Genomic DNA, 20,751 nt, shown 5'->3' on the forward strand with positions numbered 1-20,751 from the left:
TGAAGTTGTGGGCGGGCCGGAGGAGGACTGAACCAATCAGAGGACGGGAGGGTCTTGTCTCTTCCAGCACTCGGAACTAATGTTGGAGTAAGGGAGTCGGCTTTTTCATGTGTTTTATTTACAAATGTCGGTGAGGAGTTTTGTGCATCTATAGTAATCACTTTATACCAAACAGGTAAATGTCTTCTTTATCTTGCATGGCAGTTCATAAATATGTACGCATCCGTGCGTGTAAATAGCGGGGAGTTAGCATAAGAGGCTAGGTAGAGATAGCTTAGTTATGATACTGTACATACGAAGATGTTTGACTAACGGTAGCTAAATTACAGCTGAAACAGTTGCTCCAATTGAATCATTTAACGTGTCCGTTCCAGCTGCATCTATGTGGTTAAATACCACGGATAGCCAGTTCACTAGTAGTTCAGTTATATATTTAAATGTGGGGCTTACAGTTGCTAATCAAGTTTTGCAATGTCAATATCCTGTGTGAAACAAGACATCTTCAAAACAGAACTACAATAGTCGTGATCGCCCCATATATCCTGTATACATTATCCCGTATGATGAGGGATAAGGCCGAGGGCTCGGTTGTGTTGTTAGACAATCAAAACACAGGCAGGGAGCCACTGTACGGCCTCTTATTGTCACATGATGTGGTGGGGACGTGATGCTGCTACTTCTTCTTTTGCCTCTGCTTGTGAAATGACATAAATCATTAACTGTAAACACGTATAGCGGCGTTTTTTAAAGCTACGTCCAGCAAGGATTCGACCATTTTTCATTTAATAACTAATAATCAGACCGACGGTCCCATGGCTCAGTAAGCATGACATTCTTTTGTTTTTCTAGAAGCTGATATTTTGTTACACTTTTATCCAAATAAGTTAGAGTCCTCTCACCAATTTTTCGTCACCTGGAAGCGGGAGCCAGTTTGCTGTCTGCCGATTTTACATTTACTTAAGGGACTGTCAAAAATATAAGTATGTGTTTGTGGGTTAACCAATTGTTTATCTATGCTTATTTATTAACACGGTAGACTGATTTCCGATTTGCAGTAAACTAATTATGGAACAGTGGATAGGGTGTTGACCTATGAGGACACCTGTCACAATCTGATCAGATGTTCTCTTTACATGTGCGTTACATCATTTGCAGTTTTTTTTTTTTGTTGTTGTTTTTTGTAGCAGGACCAGCAGTGTCATGGCTGCTGATGATAAGTCATCCTCATCCTCAATGGAGTGGACCACTGAGACCCCCGTCACCTTGCCCGTGAGTCCGTCCCACCTGACTCATTTTAAGCCACTGTCACCCGAGCAGGATGAGCCCCCGCTCCGTTCAGCATACAGCTCATTTGTCAACCTATTTCGCTTTAGTAACAAAGGTAAGCATTTTATGTGCATTTTGTTCCTTAAACGCTTTCTATTTCCATGTGCAAAAAGGTTGAAATTGTTTTTTATGGAAGTCACAGGCAGTGACCACAGTCTTGTGAAGTCAGGTGATAGAAAGGGCCTGTCTGGATTGATGCCAGGAACCAGTGAGTTAAATATTACACATACATTCCTTTCCCTATTTTCAGGTCAGATGATTTTAAAAAAAATTTAATTCTAATGACAGTGCTGAAAAGAAACAAATGCAGATGGGATTTATTTTTTGTTTTCATGTTGGAAATTACACACACACACACACACACACACACACAGTTAATATGTTGGGTTTTTGTGATTGAACGAAATGATATCAAGAGAAATCATGTCAGAATTCATGTTCATCAATGTAGCCTGTATTTCAAACAATTAAATTGAAAAGCAAACTGAAATCTGTGAGTGTGACAAATAAAAACATATTATGTATGTTTAGTGGTTTTGCAAAAGCCTTCCAAATCCACCAGGTATGTCGTGTGCACAGCCTTCTTTAGACCACACCACAGATCTTTAACTCTTTTGAGGTCTGGGCTCTGGCTGAACCATTCCAAAACTTTAATTATCTTATTACGAAGCCATGAAGGGCATGGATGCATGGTTTTAGTCATAATTGTGCTGAAAGGTGAAATTCATCTTCAGCGTTTAAATGAAATCCTAAAGGCTTTGTGCCAAAATTATCTGATCTTTGGACCTTTTCATAACCCCCCCAGAATAAAGTCTGTATTCAAGATAAAATAAATAAAGCTGCAAAGCATGATGCTGCCACTTGCTGCCAACTGCATGTCTGGTTAGATGCCAAGCGACAGTAAATTCTGCTATCTTGCACTTGTACACATGTAATAATAGGAAATTTGAATCTAATCCCATCTAAATTGTTTTCACATATTTAAGACGGTTGTATTTTCAATTCCTGCAGCTTCTTTCATTTTGCTGTAGGTGTCCCCAAAGCTTCACCAAACAATATTCTTCTGGTCTTTCCATCAAGTTTTGAGGGATGTCTAGTTGTTGGAGATGCCACTATTGTCACTGGTATATCTAATGCCTTTGAAAGCCTTGTGGAAGCTACTAAAGGTTGGGTTAAAAAAAAAAGTTTTTTCAATTTAGAATTATGGTGTAAAGTCCCAGTAATGTGGGACTAAGTGGAAAAACAATTCTCACATGATTTCTCTTGGTCTAATATTTTATGTTACCAATCCTCTGATTTTAACATGAGTGTGTAGACTGTAATGACCCACTGCAAAGGACTTAATATGCAGCAGTGTACAAATCTATGCGTTTAGACCCGGGGTTAATGCTACACAATGGAGTAAAGGAAAAACATATTGTTTACAAACCCAAAACTTTCTGAAATTTCACAAATTCTACTTTAACTATTGTAGGTTATTGTCTCTGTTTTTATTTTGTCTTTATTTAAAATGTGTTTTTGGTTTTTTTTTAAATATGAAATTCACCAATTTCCTGTATCCAAACAGCATGTGATGTACCAGCATGTACCATCTTCTCCAGCACAGGCACATTGCCTGGCCAAAAAAAGGTTGCTACCTGGTCAGATAGGTCAGATATTTCTATTGGATAATGACGGCATGAGCAATTAACTTTCAGCTGGCAACAAGATGCAATGAGTAGCTTCTCATTTCTTTAACAACCATGTTGAAAGACAAATCCTGTAGTCACAGAAAAGATGTTGGTCTGTTTGAGAAGGGTCACTGATCAAATAAATGTTTGGTGAAATCAAGTTGTTTTTTTAATAGTGAAAGTATGAGCACTCAGGAAATTGGGATTGAACAGCTGTGGGGCCTTAAGAAAACCAGTAATCAGTGAGGCTAATCAGGGAAAAAAAGGTTTTAATTTGCTAGGGAGCATAAAAATTGGACTCTATAGGAATGGACAAAGGTCATGTGGTCTGATGATTCCAGATTTACCCATTTCCTGGGTGATGGGCACATCAGGGTAAGAGGAGAGGCAGAAGTGAGACACCTGTTGGGGCAGATATGAGCTGGGGTTGCTGCAGTTGCCCAGGTCCAGGTTCAGCAACATGATGTGCCCAAAGAATGAGTTCAGCTGACTATCTGAATATACTGAATGAAGAAATTGTTCCATCAGCGCATTTTTTTCTTACCTGATGGCCCGGGCCACTGATGGCAAGATGACAAAGCCAGGATTCATCGGGCTCAGACTGTGAAAGAGTGGTTCAGGGAGCACGAGAAATAATTTTCACACATGGATTGGCCACCACAGAGTCCAGGCCTTAACCCTATTGAGAACCTATGGGATGTGCTGGAGAAGCCTTTGTGCAGTGGTTCGACTCACATCAAAGATACAAGGTCTAATAATGTAACACTGGATGGAAAGAAATTGCAAATGCTCCAAATAATGCTGCAGGGAATGTGTGCTGCAATTAAAGCTTAAGGTGGGGACCTTTGTAGGCTAGGCAATGTAGATAAATGGTTTAAGAAATGTTATAAATAGCTTAAGTAAACACATTAATGTCATAAATAGTAAATAAGTAGCAGCAAAGTCATATTTCACAGTTTAAAATACATTTTTGAAATAAAAATGTAGCACTATACAAGAGGCATAGAGATCATTTTCTATGTTGGTACAAATTATTCTACACTAAGATTAAATGTGATATTATGTGACACATCTGTTAAAAGCTGGCAATAGAAATAGAAAGGTGTGTCAGATTTGCCATGCCAGTTAAATCCAGATGAACTTTCCGGGGGTTTCCTGGTCGATGTGATGTGAATTATTTAGATATGTCACTACACAGGTGGATGGTTACCTTTTATTGAAATAACATCCAGATTGGGTTGTTCAGCATTCAAAAGGAAGACACGAATAATGTTTCCTTACAAATCAAGTCTGAGGCAAGATACGGACCTCTGGATCTGGGTTTGAGGAAGAGAAACTTCTACTAATAGGCAGAATTTACATAAGTGATCTCTGATGTTTTATATAGTAAATCTGGCTTGTGTGATATAAAATGATCCGATCTCTGTCTTGACAAATTAACCCACTTTTCATACAATCATGTATGGATGTGTATGTACAGTATGTATACATGTACACACCTGTATGCATGTGTGTCTTGTAGAGGAGGGACGTTCTCTTTCAACAGTGTCAGAGAAATCAGACACTCCATCCCCTTCCCCTCTATCAGAGAGGAGGAGCTGGTCCTCCAGCCCACCCCATTCCCTCTACACTGCCAGGATTCCCCGAAAACAACCAGATCACCTTCAAAGGACCTCTGCTGCTTCAGGTAGGCTCCTAAAATAAACGCACACGCACACGTACACGTACAGTAGCAACCATTTAGTACGTCATATAAAATGTTACCACCCTTCCAAAGAAGGTATAAGTAGATCGGCTCTACCCTAAAATGTTTGTTAGTGTTCTGAAAGTTAGTGTGAGTCACACATGAACTGATTGATTTATCTGTAATGTGTCATTGTGAGTTGCCGTGAAAAGAAAGATGAGGGATCAGTGATAGCGCCATGGACCTTGTCTTTCATCACAATTTTTACCCCAGACAATGCGCAAATTGGTAAAAAAATTTCATTTGTGGATTTTTTTGTTTTGTTTGCTAAATATCACGCATCCCTACTTTCATATTCATTAGGCTTTAACTGATTGCACAGATTTATGTTGATCATTCCAGGTATGTCTGTACAGGTTCGTATCAGTGTTTATGTTGAATGCTGTCTCTGTCTCTGTCTCTGTCTCTGTCTCTGTCTCTGTCTCCTTCGTCCACTGTCTCTCATGGTTCTGTTGTTGTGACTGTAGATGGCAGCAGGAAATCAGAGACTCCTTTAAGCAATCACGACCCTCGAACTGCTGTGCAACTTCGCACTGCATTGAAGAGGCTGAAGGAAATAATGGAGGGAAAGAGCCAGGTAAGAGTTCTCACCTATTCATGTCGACTTAATTCAATCAGTGCCTCTCTGGGATTCAAGAAAAATCAAGTTTAAATCTTGTGGTTACCGATCTCAGGACAGTGACTTGAAGCAGTACTGGATGCCGGACAGCCAGTGTAAAGAATGTTATGACTGCAATGAAAAGTTCACAACCTTCCGACGCCGCCACCATTGCCGACTGTGTGGTCAGATTTTCTGCAGTCGCTGCTGCAACCAGGAAATCCCTGGAAAGTTCATGGGTTACACAGGTACGTGCTGTTCTTGGGATGAGTCACAAATCACTGTCCAATTCAAATTTAATCAATAGACTTGCACATATAGAGCATTTTCTACTTACTCAGGACATCTTACTTAAGACCAAATAAGTTTAACACAATTTAGTCTTAACTTATAAGTTAAAATATTGTCTTTGAAACATTTAAACGCTCACCTACTTGTTTTGTTTGTAGGAGATTTGCGGGCCTGTACGTACTGCCGTAAGTTGGCACTGAGCTACGCCCACTCGGCTGATTCGGGCTCCATCGGCGAAGACTTGAACACCCTGACTGACTCTCCGAGCTCTGTGTGTGTGCTGGAGCCCAGTGAGCCACGGACGCCTGTGGGGGGGCGCAAGGCCAGCAGGAACATCTTCCTAGAGGAAGACTTAACATGGCAGAGGTATACACATACACACACACACACACACACACGCACATACTGGCATTACAATGAAATCCAACTTCAAATTCCAGCTAAACACATATTTTTAAATTAAATTAATTAAAGTAAATGATTACCATTGTGCCTGTTAGGGTTTCAGTCTGCCTATGAACAGAATGTCAGTACTTTTATCTAAACACTATCTGTAGTATGGTCATTTGCATTTTACTTTTTTCTGACATTGATGTAATTGCTGGTGCTGTGGTTAGATCTGTCTGCTCACCATTTAACATATTTGTTCCTTACATTCTTCCTGCTGCCACAACATAACAATGCAATGCAGTTGTTGCCTTTCACATCCATTTTGTCCTCATTTTGATTTTGCTTATAAGCTGCTCCATCTGTCGTGTGTCAGTTTTGAGTTCTTCCTTAAAACCATCTGCATGCATGGCCAGAAATCATTGTTGAAAATGCAATATCAACGTCCTAATGAGGATACCTGTCAAAAAAGTTTGCCAGCTTGAAGTAAGACTCGTCACTGTCTGTGACAGGCCTGTAATGTAGATGAGAAAATCCTGATCATTGAAGTGCACGTACCAAAGAGTCTCCTCAACCCTTAACCGATCGCTAGCATGGATGTTTGAAAGATATCTGGAAATAAAACCATTTTGTGATGCTGTACTGTTTATACTGCTGTTGTTTGGAGTTGCTGTGCTTCCTATTCGTTTTCTCAAGCCTTCTTCAAAAAATGTGTTTCCTCTCTCCTGGCATAGAAAAACACCTATTGGGATGAGAAAGAAGTGAGTTTTGCTGTTTGTTAATTGTCCTTGCACATCTGTCGGAGCTTTAGCCGTGTGTTAGTAAAGCCAGTGCTTTCTTTCTGTATTTAATATAGTCTTCTGCATGCCTAATTTGTGGTCATTAATTAGGCTGCTAGCAGGTAAAAATTATTAAATAAAAGCTACCTCACAAAGAATAAGAGTCCATTTATAAGAATGTATGCTGTGTGTTTTCTTATCTAGCATGATTCACCAGGAACCTCAGAGCAGCGGCCTCAGTTCCAGACTGACAGGACTTCAGGAGGATGTAGGAAAATCACCTGGTAGGAGGAGGTCAGCCTGCACTTCGTCTGCCCTGTATGGTAACGCTACATATATGGTACTCTAATCAATCACTCAGCCCTTTTTGTTTGTTCTATAGGTCTGCTAGCATCAGCACACTTCCACTTGACCGCTCTGGGTCATCAATGGTACCTTCCTACGACAGCTCCGTCAGCCCCCCTACCAGCAGAGCCATGTCGGTGTCAAAGGCTGGGACAAAATTAGATCACAGTGAGGAGGAACGTAAAATACTACTGGTACTTACTTTATAAGTTATTTTACTTCATTGATTTCCATCAGCCTTAAATTACAGTCTTAGTCTTTAGTTTGTATACTGCACATCACTCCTTTAAAAAAAAAAGTTGACTTAATGCCCACCAGGACTCCTCCCAGTTGAAGGACTTATGGAGGAAAATCTGTCATAATGGAACAGGGATGGAATTCCAGGACCACAGATACTGGCTGAGAACCTACCCCAACTGCATTGTGGGAAAAGAGCTCGTCAACTGGCTGCTAAGAAATGGCACCATTTCCAACAGGTATCCAGTCACTAAGGAAATCACTTATCTACACTTTCTATTTCAGTAATTGCTGTTATTTACTATAATCTGCATGCCAGTGTTTTTTTTATTTCTCCTCTCATGCAGAAAGATGATGTTTGTATTTTGTAGGGTCCAAGCTATTGCCATAGGTCAGGCACTCGTGGATGGCCGCTGGCTCGACTGTGTCACCCACCACGATCAGCTATTCAGAGATGAGTATGCTCTCTATCGACCACTTCAGGTAACCACATTAGACAACAGAATAATTAATCACAATGAGCATTGTTTCAGACCAGCACAACACAAATCAAGTTTTGACACATCACATGTTGATATTGACTGATTCAGAATGAATCTGTGATAAGACCAGAAGCCATATCTGGTAGGACTTCTCCCTGTGGTGTAATGTGTATGTCTGCTCTTTAGAGTACAGAGTTCTCAGAAACTCCCTCCCCGGACAGCGATAGTGTCAACTCACTAGAGGGACATTCAGAGCCGTCATGGTTCAAGGACATCAAATTCGATGACAGCGACACCGAGCAGCCCGCAGACGACACAGAGTACACCATGCCTAGTATGTATTGAATGCTTTCACAAAGTCTTTTTGGCTCACAGCAGCTCCCAATCTTGATCATTTTTCTTTTTTTTCTTGCGTCTGCTGTGCAGGTTCCGCTGGGCCCAGCAAGAGGACATCTGTCAGCAGCGTCCACTCAGCAGTAGACAGTGACTCAGCTGCCTCCATCAACCTCAACATGGAGCAAAACAATGTGAATTTTCGAATCAAGAAAGATTCCAAGTGTCCCCAGGCATTCCCCGCCCTGGAGCACAAATGTAAAAGTTCACACACTAAAACTGTGAAAGGTGGCTCATTGAGGAGTTAAGAAGATAAATGTCTTAAATATTTAAAAGGGAATCTTGCATTTGTAACTGTAACCATCAGATTGTTGTTGTTTATTATTATCTTTCCTGTCAGGTTATTCAGGTTTAAAGCAAACAGCACTGTTAAAATGCAGATATTCTGTAAATAATAACCCTTGTCACCAGATTGTACAAATAATTCTCCTTTCACGTGCTGTGTTTTGCTGAGCTTGTTCACTGTAGCCACCTCATGCATCTCTTTTGCTTTATCTGTCAGCTGAAATTATGGCGTCTGAAGATGGAGGAGAGAACATCCTTATAAGTGATGCCTTTATCAAAGGTATGCTTTCTTGATGATTTGTTCAAATATCTGGATTTCCATCTCCTTCATCCTGGCCCTATGTTCTCGTAGAGTCTCTCTTTAACCGTCGTGTGGAGGAGAAGGCTAAAGAAATGCTGTTTACTCCACTGGGTTGGCACCACAGCTCTCTGGACCAGCTCAGAGAGGAGAATGGAGAAAAGAAGGCTATGGAGAGGCTGCTGTGAGTCAAATAATTCTGTTGGTTCTTCTAGTCTAATTTCCCCTACTTGAATGATTATATATGAATTTTTAACTTAATAAACCATTTGACACATTTAACTGTTGTCATCTTTAAGTCATTGTTAATCCTTAGTAATACTTGTTTTTCAATATTATATTATTAAATATCTTTTGTAATTAGTAGTTTCCTTTTTAATGTGTTTTCATGTAATATCCACAATGTAGAAATTGAGCTTGGAGCATTTTTTTGAGTGTGCATTTTGTCACTCAAGTTTCCTCCCACGATCTAAAAACATGTGTTTTAGGTTGATAAGAGACTTTCTTTAGGATTAGGGGCAAGCAGGTGTTAACAGGGAACGGCTGGATGTGTGACTTAACTGCTTCGTTTCTCATTCTTTCCACATCCAGCTCGGCAAATCACAGCCACATGATGGCGCTGCTGCAGCAGTTGCTCTACAGCGAGTCTTTGTCTCTGTCCTGGCGGGATATTATCGTTCCTGTGGTTCGCCAGGTTGTCCAGACAGTTCGACCTGATGTTCGCAACAGTGATGACGACATGGACATCCGCCAACTGGTCCATATCAAAAAGGTGAGTCGTTATTAAATTAGACAGATCGGTGTCCTCTGCTTCAGCTTTCTAAACTCAACTGTTCTTTAGATTCCTGGAGGAAAAAAGTTTGACTCAACTGTAGTGAATGGCTTTGTGTGTACGAAGAGTATTGCCCACAAAAAGGTATGCCACAGATCATTTGCTGTTTTTTTTTTTTTTTAATGTCACAGTCATTGTTTCTTATGAAAATTTAAGCATAACTTATTTTGTGAATGTATTTAGATGAACCCATATATCAAGAACCCCAAAATTCTGCTGCTGAAATGCTCAATAGAGTATCTGTACAGGGAAGAGACCAAATTCACGTCCATCGACCCCATCGTGCTGCAGGTCAGTGACTCATGAAACTCCAATTTACCTCTGCAGATACTGTAGTCCTCTGAAATTGAATAGAGATTTTTAATGATCTTTCAGGAACGAGAGTTTCTGAAAAACTATGTGCAACGTATCGTGGATGTTCGGCCCACTCTGGTTCTGGTGGAAAAAACGGTGTCTCGTATAGCTCAGGACATGCTGCTAGAACACGGCATTACCCTGGTCATTAATGTCAAACCGGTCAGTGAAGGCGTTGTCTGATTCAAGCACTCCTAACTGCACAAGCCAAGTGTTTTATTTATGTAATTACTAGACAAAACATGTTTGGGGTTTTTTTTCCAAATTTTCATCTTTTTGAATTTAGCAAGTATTGGACAGGGTGAGTTGTGTGACCCAGGGGGACCTTGTCATGTCCATGGACCAGCTACTCACCAAACCTCGTCTGGGTACCTGCCACAAGTTTTACATGCAGCCCTTCCCTTTGGCCAATAGTAAGAAATCCAGCTACCTGACACCTCAGACGCTCAATGCTGCTGCAGAAATCACTAATTTAATGATCTCTTCTCCCAGATGAGGTCAAGACTCTGATGTTCTTCGAAGGATGTCCTGCTCATCTCGGGTGCTCCATAAATCTACGTGGTGCTTCAGACTACGAGTTAGCCAGGGTGAAGGAGATCATGCGATTAATGGTGTGTGTGGCCTACCACTCTCAGCTGGAGATCTCCTTCCTCATGGATGAGTTTGCCATGCCGCCCAGCTTGTCCCAGAGCACTTCATTTCCCTGTCTCCTCGACGGAGGCTCTGCAGATGAGGAAGCAAGCAGGGAGAAACTAGAGAAGAGTTCTGAAGATGAAGACACTGTAGTGGAAGGACAACCTGAGGAGGTGCCCTCTGCCAATGATGTAGACACTTCCCAGGACACAAATGATCCTAAATTATTCTCCTCTATGGTGGAAGAGACCACTAATACTGACACAGTCACGACAAAGTCTTCCACTCCGTTCCAAAGCCCTCGTGCGCCATGCTTGCCAGTTCCTCCACCATTCATCATGGAAGAAACCCCAGAAATGGGCTCAGACAGCCTAACAGGGGCATTTGAGGCAGGGGTGGTGGAATGCTGCCCAAAGGAGGAATCAACCAACCTAGAAGATGGAGAAGATTCTGATATTCCTACTCCTAAGTTGTTCCGAGACCCCCTGCAAGATGATACTGGGATGTTTGTGGCTGAAGAAGTTGCTTCTTCAGATGACCATCTCAAGTCCATCTCTGCTATCTTCAAACAGGAACTTAAGGACATCATCCTGTGCATTTCACCTTTCATCACATTTGAGAAACCATTTCTTCTTACCCCTGCTGGGATGCACTGCCCGAGCAGGGATTATTTTCCCGAACAGGTACCTCTTTTTGTTGTCTCTGAGGAGGTTTAACGCAGTGCACTGCTGTACCATGCTAAATATTTACAATGTTCAGACATTACCTTCAGGCAGTCGTTCTGACTTTGTTTGTTATATACTCATCACTTTTAATACATTGTCAAAGTCTGTTGCTTTACTGAACCTATCCGTTATTTTATTGTGAGGGGGTTACCCTTTTATTGTTATTCCTCAAACTGTAACCTGAGCTGGCCAAGATGTGTCAACATAAATGCAAACACAGATACCACAGTGACAGTACAAAAGCAAACACTTTAACACAACTGAGTTTTAAATAGGGCAGCTTTAGTCTGCTTTGCTCACCTGTGTTATTTATGTCCTATAGGTCTATCTGTCTCCTCTCCTCAACAAGGACTTTAAAGAGTTGGATGGACGCAGAAAGCGGCAGCTCCTTAAGGAGTCCACTCCCTCCCTGGCAAACAGCCTAACGAATGGTGGCCCCCCGTCAAAGCATGTCAGTGTCCTGCCATCCCACAGTCTCACCAGCACCCGGATCGTTGAACTAGTAAACAGGAGCCAGGGTCTGGCCAGAATGGTTGCAGACTACAGAGCAAAGGGTGGACGTATCCAGCACAGCGAAGCTACTGATCCATTTTGCATAAGCAGCTCTTCTGCTCCGGTCAGTGGCCAGAATAGACCAGGTGATGGTTCGGTCAGAGCACCAGTAAAGACTGACAGCGAAGAGGAGAAGCCAACTAAACCCAGTGACTGGACCCCCAAGGTGAGAACTGATAAAAAAATTATTTATATTAGCATTTAGCACTTTTATACTCTCCTTCCCTTAAAAATAGGATTTCTCATTCAATGCATGTCTTTTAAATTTTGTCTGTTTGTCCTTTAGTTTTTTTGCTTTTATTACCAATTGAGCTGCGTGCAATCATAAGGATACCATTTTCACTATTATATTAATCACTATAAAATAATAGAGAATATTTATTTAGAATAGTAATCTACAAATTCATTTATTTGCTCCACATTTTAAAATGTTAGTGTGCAGTAATTAACATATACTTCATTGTTATTTACCGGTAATTATTTTAATGACTATTGGGATCTAAACATTTTTTATGATGAACCCTATTAAGTATGTTTCAATATTTAACCCAAATCCTCATATCCATTGTTAATTAATGTGTCTTATTATTTTATGTCTTATTTTAAATATTTTATCGATATAATATCTATATGTGATGTCCTAATATTTTGACAGTTTAGATGTAAAAGTGGTGTTAATGTGTTTTTTAAATTATTTTTTAACATATAATAATACATTACTGATCCATATTTCTTGTAGAAATAAAGATGATGGATAAAGGAGAATACCGGTACATAGAATTGCAGAAAATTAGAGTAAAAATATGAAAAACAACATTTAAACAAACATTTCAATGTCAATGACCATTAATTCTAATTAACGGTAAAATTTGACCTGCTAGTCTGTGTTTACAGGAAAATGGGAAGGGACTTTATGTATGCTATTATGTTGCTGTGGCTCTCTGTTTTTTACTTTGTATGTTGTGTCTTCAGCTGGATTGTCTGAACCCCACCAACCACCAGAGACTCTGTGTGCTTTTTAGCAGTTCATCAACTCAGTCCAGCAATGCCCCCAACCCCTGTGTCAACCCATGGTAAACTGGTTTTGCAGGAGATGGCCATTAAATTAGTGCCACTGTTCCGCTCACTTCATTTATTCATCAACAGGATTGTTACCATGGAGTTTTATGGCAAGAATGACCTCTGCCTTGGTGTATTCTTGGAGCGATATTGCTTTAGGTGAGACAAAATAACAAAACTGCTTAGGGAGAACAACCTAATTATAAGTGGCTGAGATTGTGTCATGAGAGGTTGTGAATTGGAACAGGAGTCTGTGCTTGTTTCTAGGCCATCATACCAGTGCCCCAGTATATTTTGTGAGACCCCCATGGTGCACCACATCCGGCGTTTTGTCCATGGCAACGGCTGCGTGCAGATAGTACTGAAGGAGCTGGACTCCCCTGTGCCGGGGTACCAGCACACCATTCTCAACTACTCCTGGTGCCGCATCTGCAAACAAGTTAGTTCTCACTAAATGTTCACACTGGTGTGTAATTAAAATGTAACATAGAGTTCTTGCAGGTAAAGGCTTGAATTTCTATATGCTCCACTTAAAAATATATATTAATCAGCCACAAGATCAATATTACAATAGTCTCCACATCTGCCTTTGTGTTAAGGTGACACCAGTGGTTCCTCTATCCAATGACTCATGGTCAATGTCTTTTGCAAAATATCTGGAGCTTCGCTTCTACGGCCACCAGTACACCAGGAGGGCCAATGCAGAGCCCTGTGGCCACTCCATCCACAAAGACTACCACCAGTACTTCTCATACAACCAAATGGTGGCTTCCTTCAGGTAGGTCAGCTTATTCTTTAATGCACCCATATCACCATGTCAAGCAAAATTTAATCTGCCTCTAAAAGAAACAACAACAGATACCTGCAACTTAATCCTGTTCAGTACATTTGCACAGTTTGGTGGAGCTATAACACTCAGAGCTACAGCTACTAGACTAGTGTCTTTGCTGTGACACACTGGAATGTAAAAATGTTAAAATTAAATGATGTGGCCTCAGTCGTGGTCAATAATTGGCTAGCACCCTAAAGGTTAACCAGCATGATGATGGACAACGGTCAGTTAGCTTCTTCTGTTAAAGCTGGACTTTTGATTACTTTATCTTGTCCCCAGTTACACCTCAGTGAGGCTGCTGGAGATTTGTCTTCCTCGTTTCAAAATCTTCATCAGGAATCAGGGTCCTTCGATCAACAACTTGGGGCAGGATCTGAAAGACTTCTCTCAAAAGTAATGTCATAGATAAAACTCATTCTTCATCTATTTACATACAAAATCTGAGGTAATAACAGATTTATAACTCATTCATGGTAAATCAGATTGTATGATTATCCTTACTAACACAATGTTTACAATTGTGTAGATGGAATTTGTTATTGTGAACTGATCTTTATTTCTTAGTGTTATTAATACCCATCTGAGCAGCTCTCTTCTCTCTGTCAGAGTAAATCAGGTTTACGTGGCCATAGATGATCGTCTCACATCTCTAAAGACGGACACCTTCAGTAAAACACGCGAGGAGAAGATGGAGGACCTCTTTGCACAGAAAGATGTAGGTTTATACTTGTGTGTCTGATTCATCTCTGGTCTCAGAGGCTGTTTGGGTTGCAGTTGTGTTTGTGTGTTTAGATGGAAGAGGCGGAACTGCGCAGCTGGATTGAAAAGTTTCAAGCACGATTGCAGGCTTGTGGTCACGTTTCTCCTCAGCAGCTGCAGACGACTCTGGAATCACTGGTGATGAAGAAACAGAGTCTGTGTGAGATGTTGCAGTACTGGAACAGCAGGTCCGCCTCAACCGCTTGGCTACATCAGTTTTCAATGATGATAACAGTGTCAAGAATATTTTACAAGATGTTTTGTGGTGAATGTCCCGATTTTGTTCTCAGGCTGCAGGAATTATTCCAACAGGAGAAAGGCAGGAAACGTCTGTCAGTGCCCCCAAGCCCCGGCAGGCACAGACAGACTGCCCCTGATGATGGCAAGGTCAGTAACATTATCATCATCATGCAACACCATTAGAACACACAAAACACAAGCAAAGGTACTTACCCACTTCAGTTTGTTGCCTCATAACATGCGGGGGCAGTGTGCATGGGGTAGGAAGGGGGGGGGGGCGAGTTCAGTATCCTAACAGCCTGGTGGACAAAACTGTCCTTCAGTCTGCTAGTCCTGCCCTAAAGCCGCTACACTTTCCTTCCTGATGGCAGCAGGAAGCTGTGAGGAAGGTGGGTGGGGTCTGCTGGGATGTAGAGGGCATTCCGGGGCAGTCTTGAAATCTAAACATCTTGGATGGAGGGGAAAGACGCACGATAACATCCAGTTGGGGTTACTAATTGGTTTCTTTAGCTTTTAAAAAGAAACATCATCTTTTGGCTTGGGAACCTCACAGCACACATTCTGAAGGGATATCAGTGTTGATTGTGATGATGCTGGATGAGTTCCTGCCACCTGGTACCACCTGTGGTCTCACAGACAGGAAGTCCAATGTTCCAATGTGCAGAACCATTCTCTCCCATAAAGTCTGCGATCTGTAGAGCCACCTTTTCTAGCAATTATAGCTCTGGGTCACTTTGGATGCATCTATATGAGCAGGCCTAATCTAGCCACTGGAATATGTCCCCCTTCCTCAAGGCAGAACTGCTCCAGCTCCCTCAAGTTGGATGGGTTCAGCTGGCAAATAGCATTCTTTAAGTCCACCCGTTCTCATTTACTGGGCCGTTCTAATGCTTTCACATGCTTCCTGCAGACCACTCCAGTTAGCTGTATGCTTGTGATGTGTTTGCACCAGGCTTAGTGTTTTCTTTGGTGACTGAAAACTTCATTTTCTTTTCAATTTCAATTCAACTGGAGCATTTTCCTCCAAACTTGTGGGGAAAGTCTCCTACATGTCTTTTGGCAAACTCAGTTTCTTCTTTGGTCTCTCTGTTTTGTTGTGGTACCATGCTCTTTAATGATGCCGGTGATGATGATGGTGAGGAAGAATGCTTTAATGATGAACATCAGAAAAGGTGGTTTTACACCGAGAGACACAGCTGGACTTTATTCCACTAATTATGTGACTTCAGAAACATTGACTACACCAGAGGGATGAACTTTTGTAGCTCTGTTACAAACAAATGACAACTCGAGTGGAAACGATTCACATCTAGTTTGGCATCATATAATCATCTATAATATTTGATTTCTGTCTTTATTTAATAGAACGCTGTGGAGTCATCCCCACGTAACCCTTCACCTGTGGTACAGAATGGTGAAAAGGGTGAGCCGGTGTTTCCTGAATCTGTCCTATTTTAATTATTTTCTGTCTAGAAGAAGTTATTTTGAACTCATTGTTCTGACAGAGGACCGTCACCTCACCACACTGCCTTCAACCTCCTCTCTGTTGCCCTCGCCTGGAGACCTGGGAGCTGAACCAGCCACATCTGGTCCTTCCCTGAGTGAGCAGGACTCTGTCAGCATCCCAGAAGGTATACACACACACACACACACACTCTTGAGTCTCCCCAGCAGCTCAGCTGATATCTGCCAAAGTTCTTCCTCTCTGGAGAAACATCTTACCATCAAGACAACCCCTCACAGCTCAGTTTGCTCTGTCTTTTTAGACCAGCCTTGTCTACTATTTAATTTCTATTTTATCAGATGTATTTGATGGACACTTGCTGGGCTCCAATGACAGTCAGGTGAAGGAGAAATCCACCATGAAAGCCATCCTTGCCAACTTCCTGCCCGGCAACAGTTACAACCCCATTCCATTCCCATTGTGAGTGACGCCTCCCCCTGGATCAGTAAAGTAGCTGTAAATGATGAAAATGTGACATACGCACCACTCAGAAATGACAAAGATGTAACTGCACTGAAAATAATCCACGATTCAAGCGAACTAACTGGCTTGTTTGTCTTGTGCTCTGTGTTGACAGTGACCCAGACAAACACTACCTGATGGATGAGTATGAGCGAGTGCCAATTGCAGTGTGTGAAAGAGAACCAAGCTCCATCATTGCATTTGCTCTGAGGTCAACACCTAACCTTTATCTTTGCTGAATAAATAGACATCAATTATGAAATGACTCCTTGGATGAATGCAATATGTATAATAACAAATGTTTCATGTCGTCGCCTAAGTTGTAAGAAGTATAAAACAGCACTGGAAGATCTGTCCAAGGTGTCAAACATGGGTGGAGAAGACTCTTCACAAGCTGCCAGGTACTTTTGATGCACACTCCAAATAATTTATCACGTAAATAATCTCACAAAAAGAAATGTGATCTAAACGAACCCAAGGAATTAGTAAGAGGTTGGTGTTACAAGCGTCGCGGGTGTTTGGTTTTCTCCCCAGTAGTGGAGAGAGTCGGGTGAGGGGCAGCCCCGCCAGGCCCAGTGAGTCAGCCTCGTCCCAACAGAGCCGCAGCAGCAGTGAAGCAGATCCCCTCAGTAGGCGTCCAGGTCTGTTCAGAAAGAAATGAACTATTCACGTTGTTTCTGATGCATTACCTTCTCTTTGATTTAGAAGACGCAGACCTAACAGACAAACAGAAGAAGCAGGCCCTGAATCCCCACATTGAGCTACGTGAGTGTCTCTACTTCCATGTTAAGATATCAGGCTTTATAGCTACGTATCAGGCACAGTTGTGAAAACATGTTTCAGTTAAGCTGACCATCACTCAGGACAGGTCAGGTTTGTGGTCGCTGACGTCCACCTTGTGCGCTGCAGAGTTCTCTGATGCAAGCGCAAAGTTTTACTGTCGGATCTACTACGCCGAGGAGTTTCATAAGATGCGTGAGGAGATCATGGAGAGCTCCGAAGAGGACTTTGTGCGTTCCCTGTCGCACTGTGTCAACTGGCAGGCGCGCGGTGGAAAGTCTGGGGCCGTTTTCTACGCAACAGAAGGTCTGATTCAGAATCTGAAGAAAGCATTTAATAAGAACATTCAGAACAGTTTTCAATCTCATGACAAAAGTTTGAGAGATTATCCAGGTCTTTTGAAGAAGTGGATGAAATATTAAGGCTGAGATCACTAATTCAGGATTGTGTCTTGTCTTTCGTTGTCAGACGACCGTTTCATCCTAAAACAGATGCCCAGGCTGGAGGTGCAGTCCTTCTTGGACTTTGCTCCGCACTACTTCACCTACATCACCGGAGCTGTGCAGCAGAAGGTAAGAAGGAAATGATGCGTCCCATTTACTTTAAAATATAAATTTCAATGTCAGAATTTTTTTATTTTTTTTTTTGCCTAAAAACCTCAATTTTATCATTAAGAAGGTTGAATTTTCATTATCTATATTGTACTATGTTTGCATTATTATATACTCTATTAGACTATTATTATTATACTTCACTCAAGTAGAATAAGTTATTTTTATATATTTTTCTATTATCCTCAACACAGTGGAGTTAAAGTCAAACTCTTTTTATCACAGAGGCCAACTGCATTGGCAAAGATTCTCGGAGTTTACAGGATAGGCTACAAGAACTCCCAGAACAACACTGAGAAGAAACTGGACCTGCTCGTCATGGAAAACCTGTTCTACGGACGCAAGATGGCTCAGGTAGGACAAAAAGCCCAAACGGAACTGGTGCAATATTCCTCCCGCGTGTCTATCAGACCAGACACTCCTCAAATTCAACACGCTGATGATGGTTGGTGGCCTCTCGTCCCCTCATAGGTCTTTGACCTGAAAGGTTCCCTCAGAAACCGTCATGTGAAGACAGACCTGGTAAAGGAAAGCTGCGAGGTGGTCCTGCTGGATGAGAATCTACTGAAGCTGATCCACGACAATCCGCTCTACATTCGCTCTCACTGCAAGTCCATCTTGCGCGCCGCCATACACAGCGACGCCTACTTCCTGTCCAGCCACCTCATCATTGACTACTCCCTGCTGGTGGGGTGGGACGATGCCACCGACCAGCTGGTGGTTGGGATCATAGGTCAGATTTAACCCCTGAGAATTTAAGAAGCTGCCCCTGCGGCTGAGTTTGTTGATGTCTGTGAGCTGACGTGGTCTCTTGCCTGCAGACTATATTCGGACGTTTACCTGGGACAAGAAATTAGAGATGGTTGTCAAATCCACTGGAATCCTGGGGGGTCAGGGTGAGTCTGGCTACTGCATTTCACTCATACCAGCTGGCAGAAAACAATATGAAAGGCGGATTTTATCAGCCAAATACTGAATGTTATTGAAAATTACATCAATATATTACGATGGAGTATTGGGGCCACATTGAGAAAACAAACCAGGCTTTTATGAGCCACAGTTTTAAAGGATTAAAGTCACAATATTTTGACCTGTTGTTTAAGAGGAGGAATGTTCTTAAAATGAGGCCCGTTGGGGCATTTTTGGAAGTTATAGGTTACTTCAGAGAGTCCCACGATGTAGTTTTTCAATCATATAATAATGTTTCTAAGCTCACTGAAGTGGTTCATCACAGCTCCGCTAAGCTCCAGAGGCCCAGCTCAAGGCCAGTGTCCCTGCACCGTGTTGGACCACACAGCCGACCAGCCTCCAAAACATTTTGGGTTTTTTCTTGTGATATTACCACTTTTTCCACAAAAAGCTATGACTGTGACTCTTGAAGTCTGTGGATTTTCTTTTCTCAACGTGGCCCTAATCCTCCATCATAATAAATAAATATACCATACTATTCTCTCAAATCCAGAATTTATTATTTTTGATTTGTGAACTTCAGGAAAAAATTAGTTTGATACTAAAGAAAAAAAACTGGATTCTGTTCTGGTGCCTTTGATTTAAGTTTATTATTTTCTGCATCTATAAATCCTGTTAGTCCTTTGTTTGCAGTAAATGCCTCACAGAGATGTTCTCCTAATTTGCATTGCTTACACAACCGTTATGTGAGCGGGGGCAGGGAAACATTAGTGTTTTGCATAAAGTCAGCAAGGTGGATGAAGCCCTCCAGTCATCTAGTATTTACCTGCCACAAACTCACACACAGACAGAAAATTTAGCCTGGACGTTCTCGTATTTGTTTTGGCTAAGCCAAAGCCTGACCACCATTGGTGCTGTGTGTTAGAAACATTCCTCCAGGTCTTCATGGACTCTGGGAGAAAACAAGCTGGTACCTTGCTGGAGGTCATGCAGAGAAAGCATGTGAATGAGGATCTAATGCTTCTGTGCTCTTTCACATCTTCAGGAAAGATGCCCACCGTTGTTTCTCCTGAGCTGTACCGAGCTCGGTTCTGTGAGGCCATGGACAAATACTTCCTGATGGTACCCGACCACTGGACGGGTCTTGGCATCAACTGCTGAGAAGCACAAGCATCTTCTTAACCTTCGGTATGGACCTGCTTTGCACAGAAAACCTTGACAAGATCCTGGATTTAAGAGCGATTCCCTTCTCGCCCGAGACCTCAAGATGGAAATGTTTGAGTTTGGACCAACGTGATGTGCCGGACCATTGCACAAGAGAAGAACTCTTCATTTATATGTTTTTATACTTTGAGACGTTGCTTCAGTATTATCATCCATATGCTGTTTATTTTATTAGCATTGTGAAATCATTCAGTCTTATTATATTTTGCTAAACTAATTTATGTAATTGAAAGTTTGTAAATGTACAGAGATTATGTAACTATTAAAAGATTAATACTTAAAGATATTATAAAATGAGTCACTTTGAGAATTTGTTTTTCTTTACCAAGGCCCCCACACCTGCAGGCGACAGGTGTGAGAAGCAACAGGTCAGCAGGGTTGAGAGGAAACTGGATATTTTAAGGATGGACCAAATAAATCACTTCAGTCTCATGTGACAG

At 41.7% G+C, this 20,751-nt stretch overlaps 1 protein-coding gene across 18 annotated transcripts; it reads left to right on the forward strand.

The window, feature by feature from the left end:
• Positions 1 to 35: 35 nt before the first annotated feature.
• pikfyve (phosphoinositide kinase, FYVE finger containing) lies at positions 36 to 20,608 on the forward strand. Of its 18 annotated transcripts, none has more exons than XM_011607487.2 (44): positions 36 to 175; positions 1,185 to 1,381; positions 1,463 to 1,534; positions 4,519 to 4,683; positions 5,208 to 5,317; positions 5,415 to 5,586; positions 5,788 to 5,995; positions 6,751 to 6,777; positions 7,000 to 7,089; positions 7,178 to 7,334; positions 7,459 to 7,616; positions 7,749 to 7,860; positions 8,046 to 8,193; positions 8,286 to 8,450; positions 8,755 to 8,817; positions 8,890 to 9,019; positions 9,427 to 9,607; positions 9,677 to 9,751; positions 9,851 to 9,958; positions 10,043 to 10,183; positions 10,308 to 10,434; positions 10,514 to 11,337; positions 11,702 to 12,097; positions 12,904 to 13,004; positions 13,078 to 13,149; positions 13,258 to 13,429; positions 13,590 to 13,768; positions 14,102 to 14,215; positions 14,429 to 14,537; positions 14,615 to 14,769; positions 14,872 to 14,968; positions 16,187 to 16,244; positions 16,327 to 16,452; positions 16,625 to 16,745; positions 16,903 to 16,998; positions 17,108 to 17,188; positions 17,322 to 17,428; positions 17,493 to 17,552; positions 17,697 to 17,873; positions 18,036 to 18,139; positions 18,404 to 18,532; positions 18,650 to 18,911; positions 19,000 to 19,074; positions 20,133 to 20,608. In XM_011607487.2, exons 2-44 carry the CDS (start codon positions 1,201 to 1,203, stop codon positions 20,246 to 20,248), a joined length of 6,321 nt encoding a protein of 2,106 aa, XP_011605789.1. In that variant the 5' UTR covers positions 36 to 175; positions 1,185 to 1,200; the 3' UTR covers positions 20,249 to 20,608. The 18 variants fall into 18 exon arrangements, with proteins under 18 accessions (XP_011605789.1, XP_011605797.1, XP_029688458.1 ...); XM_011607495.2 differs by having other exon boundaries at positions 40 to 175; positions 1,188 to 1,381; XM_029832598.1 differs by lacking the exon at positions 36 to 175 and adding an exon at positions 680 to 820 and having other exon boundaries at positions 17,325 to 17,428.
• The last annotated feature ends 143 nt before the right edge of the window (positions 20,609 to 20,751 follow it).

The sequence above is a fragment of the Takifugu rubripes genome, chromosome 1, assembly GCF_901000725.2.
Source record: "Takifugu rubripes chromosome 1, fTakRub1.2, whole genome shotgun sequence".
Classification (NCBI taxonomy): domain Eukaryota; kingdom Metazoa; phylum Chordata; class Actinopteri; order Tetraodontiformes; family Tetraodontidae; genus Takifugu; species Takifugu rubripes.

Excerpts from the sequence above, each read along its gene's own strand:
- pikfyve (XM_029832587.1), top strand. Across the intron at positions 8,818-8,889 it reads AAGTGATGCCTTTATCAAAG|AGTCTCTCTTTAACCGTCGT; the intron begins GTATGCTTTCTT and ends ATGTTCTCGTAG. Across the intron at positions 16,746-16,902 it reads AACCCCATTCCATTCCCATT|TGACCCAGACAAACACTACC; the intron begins GTGAGTGACGCC and ends CTGTGTTGACAG.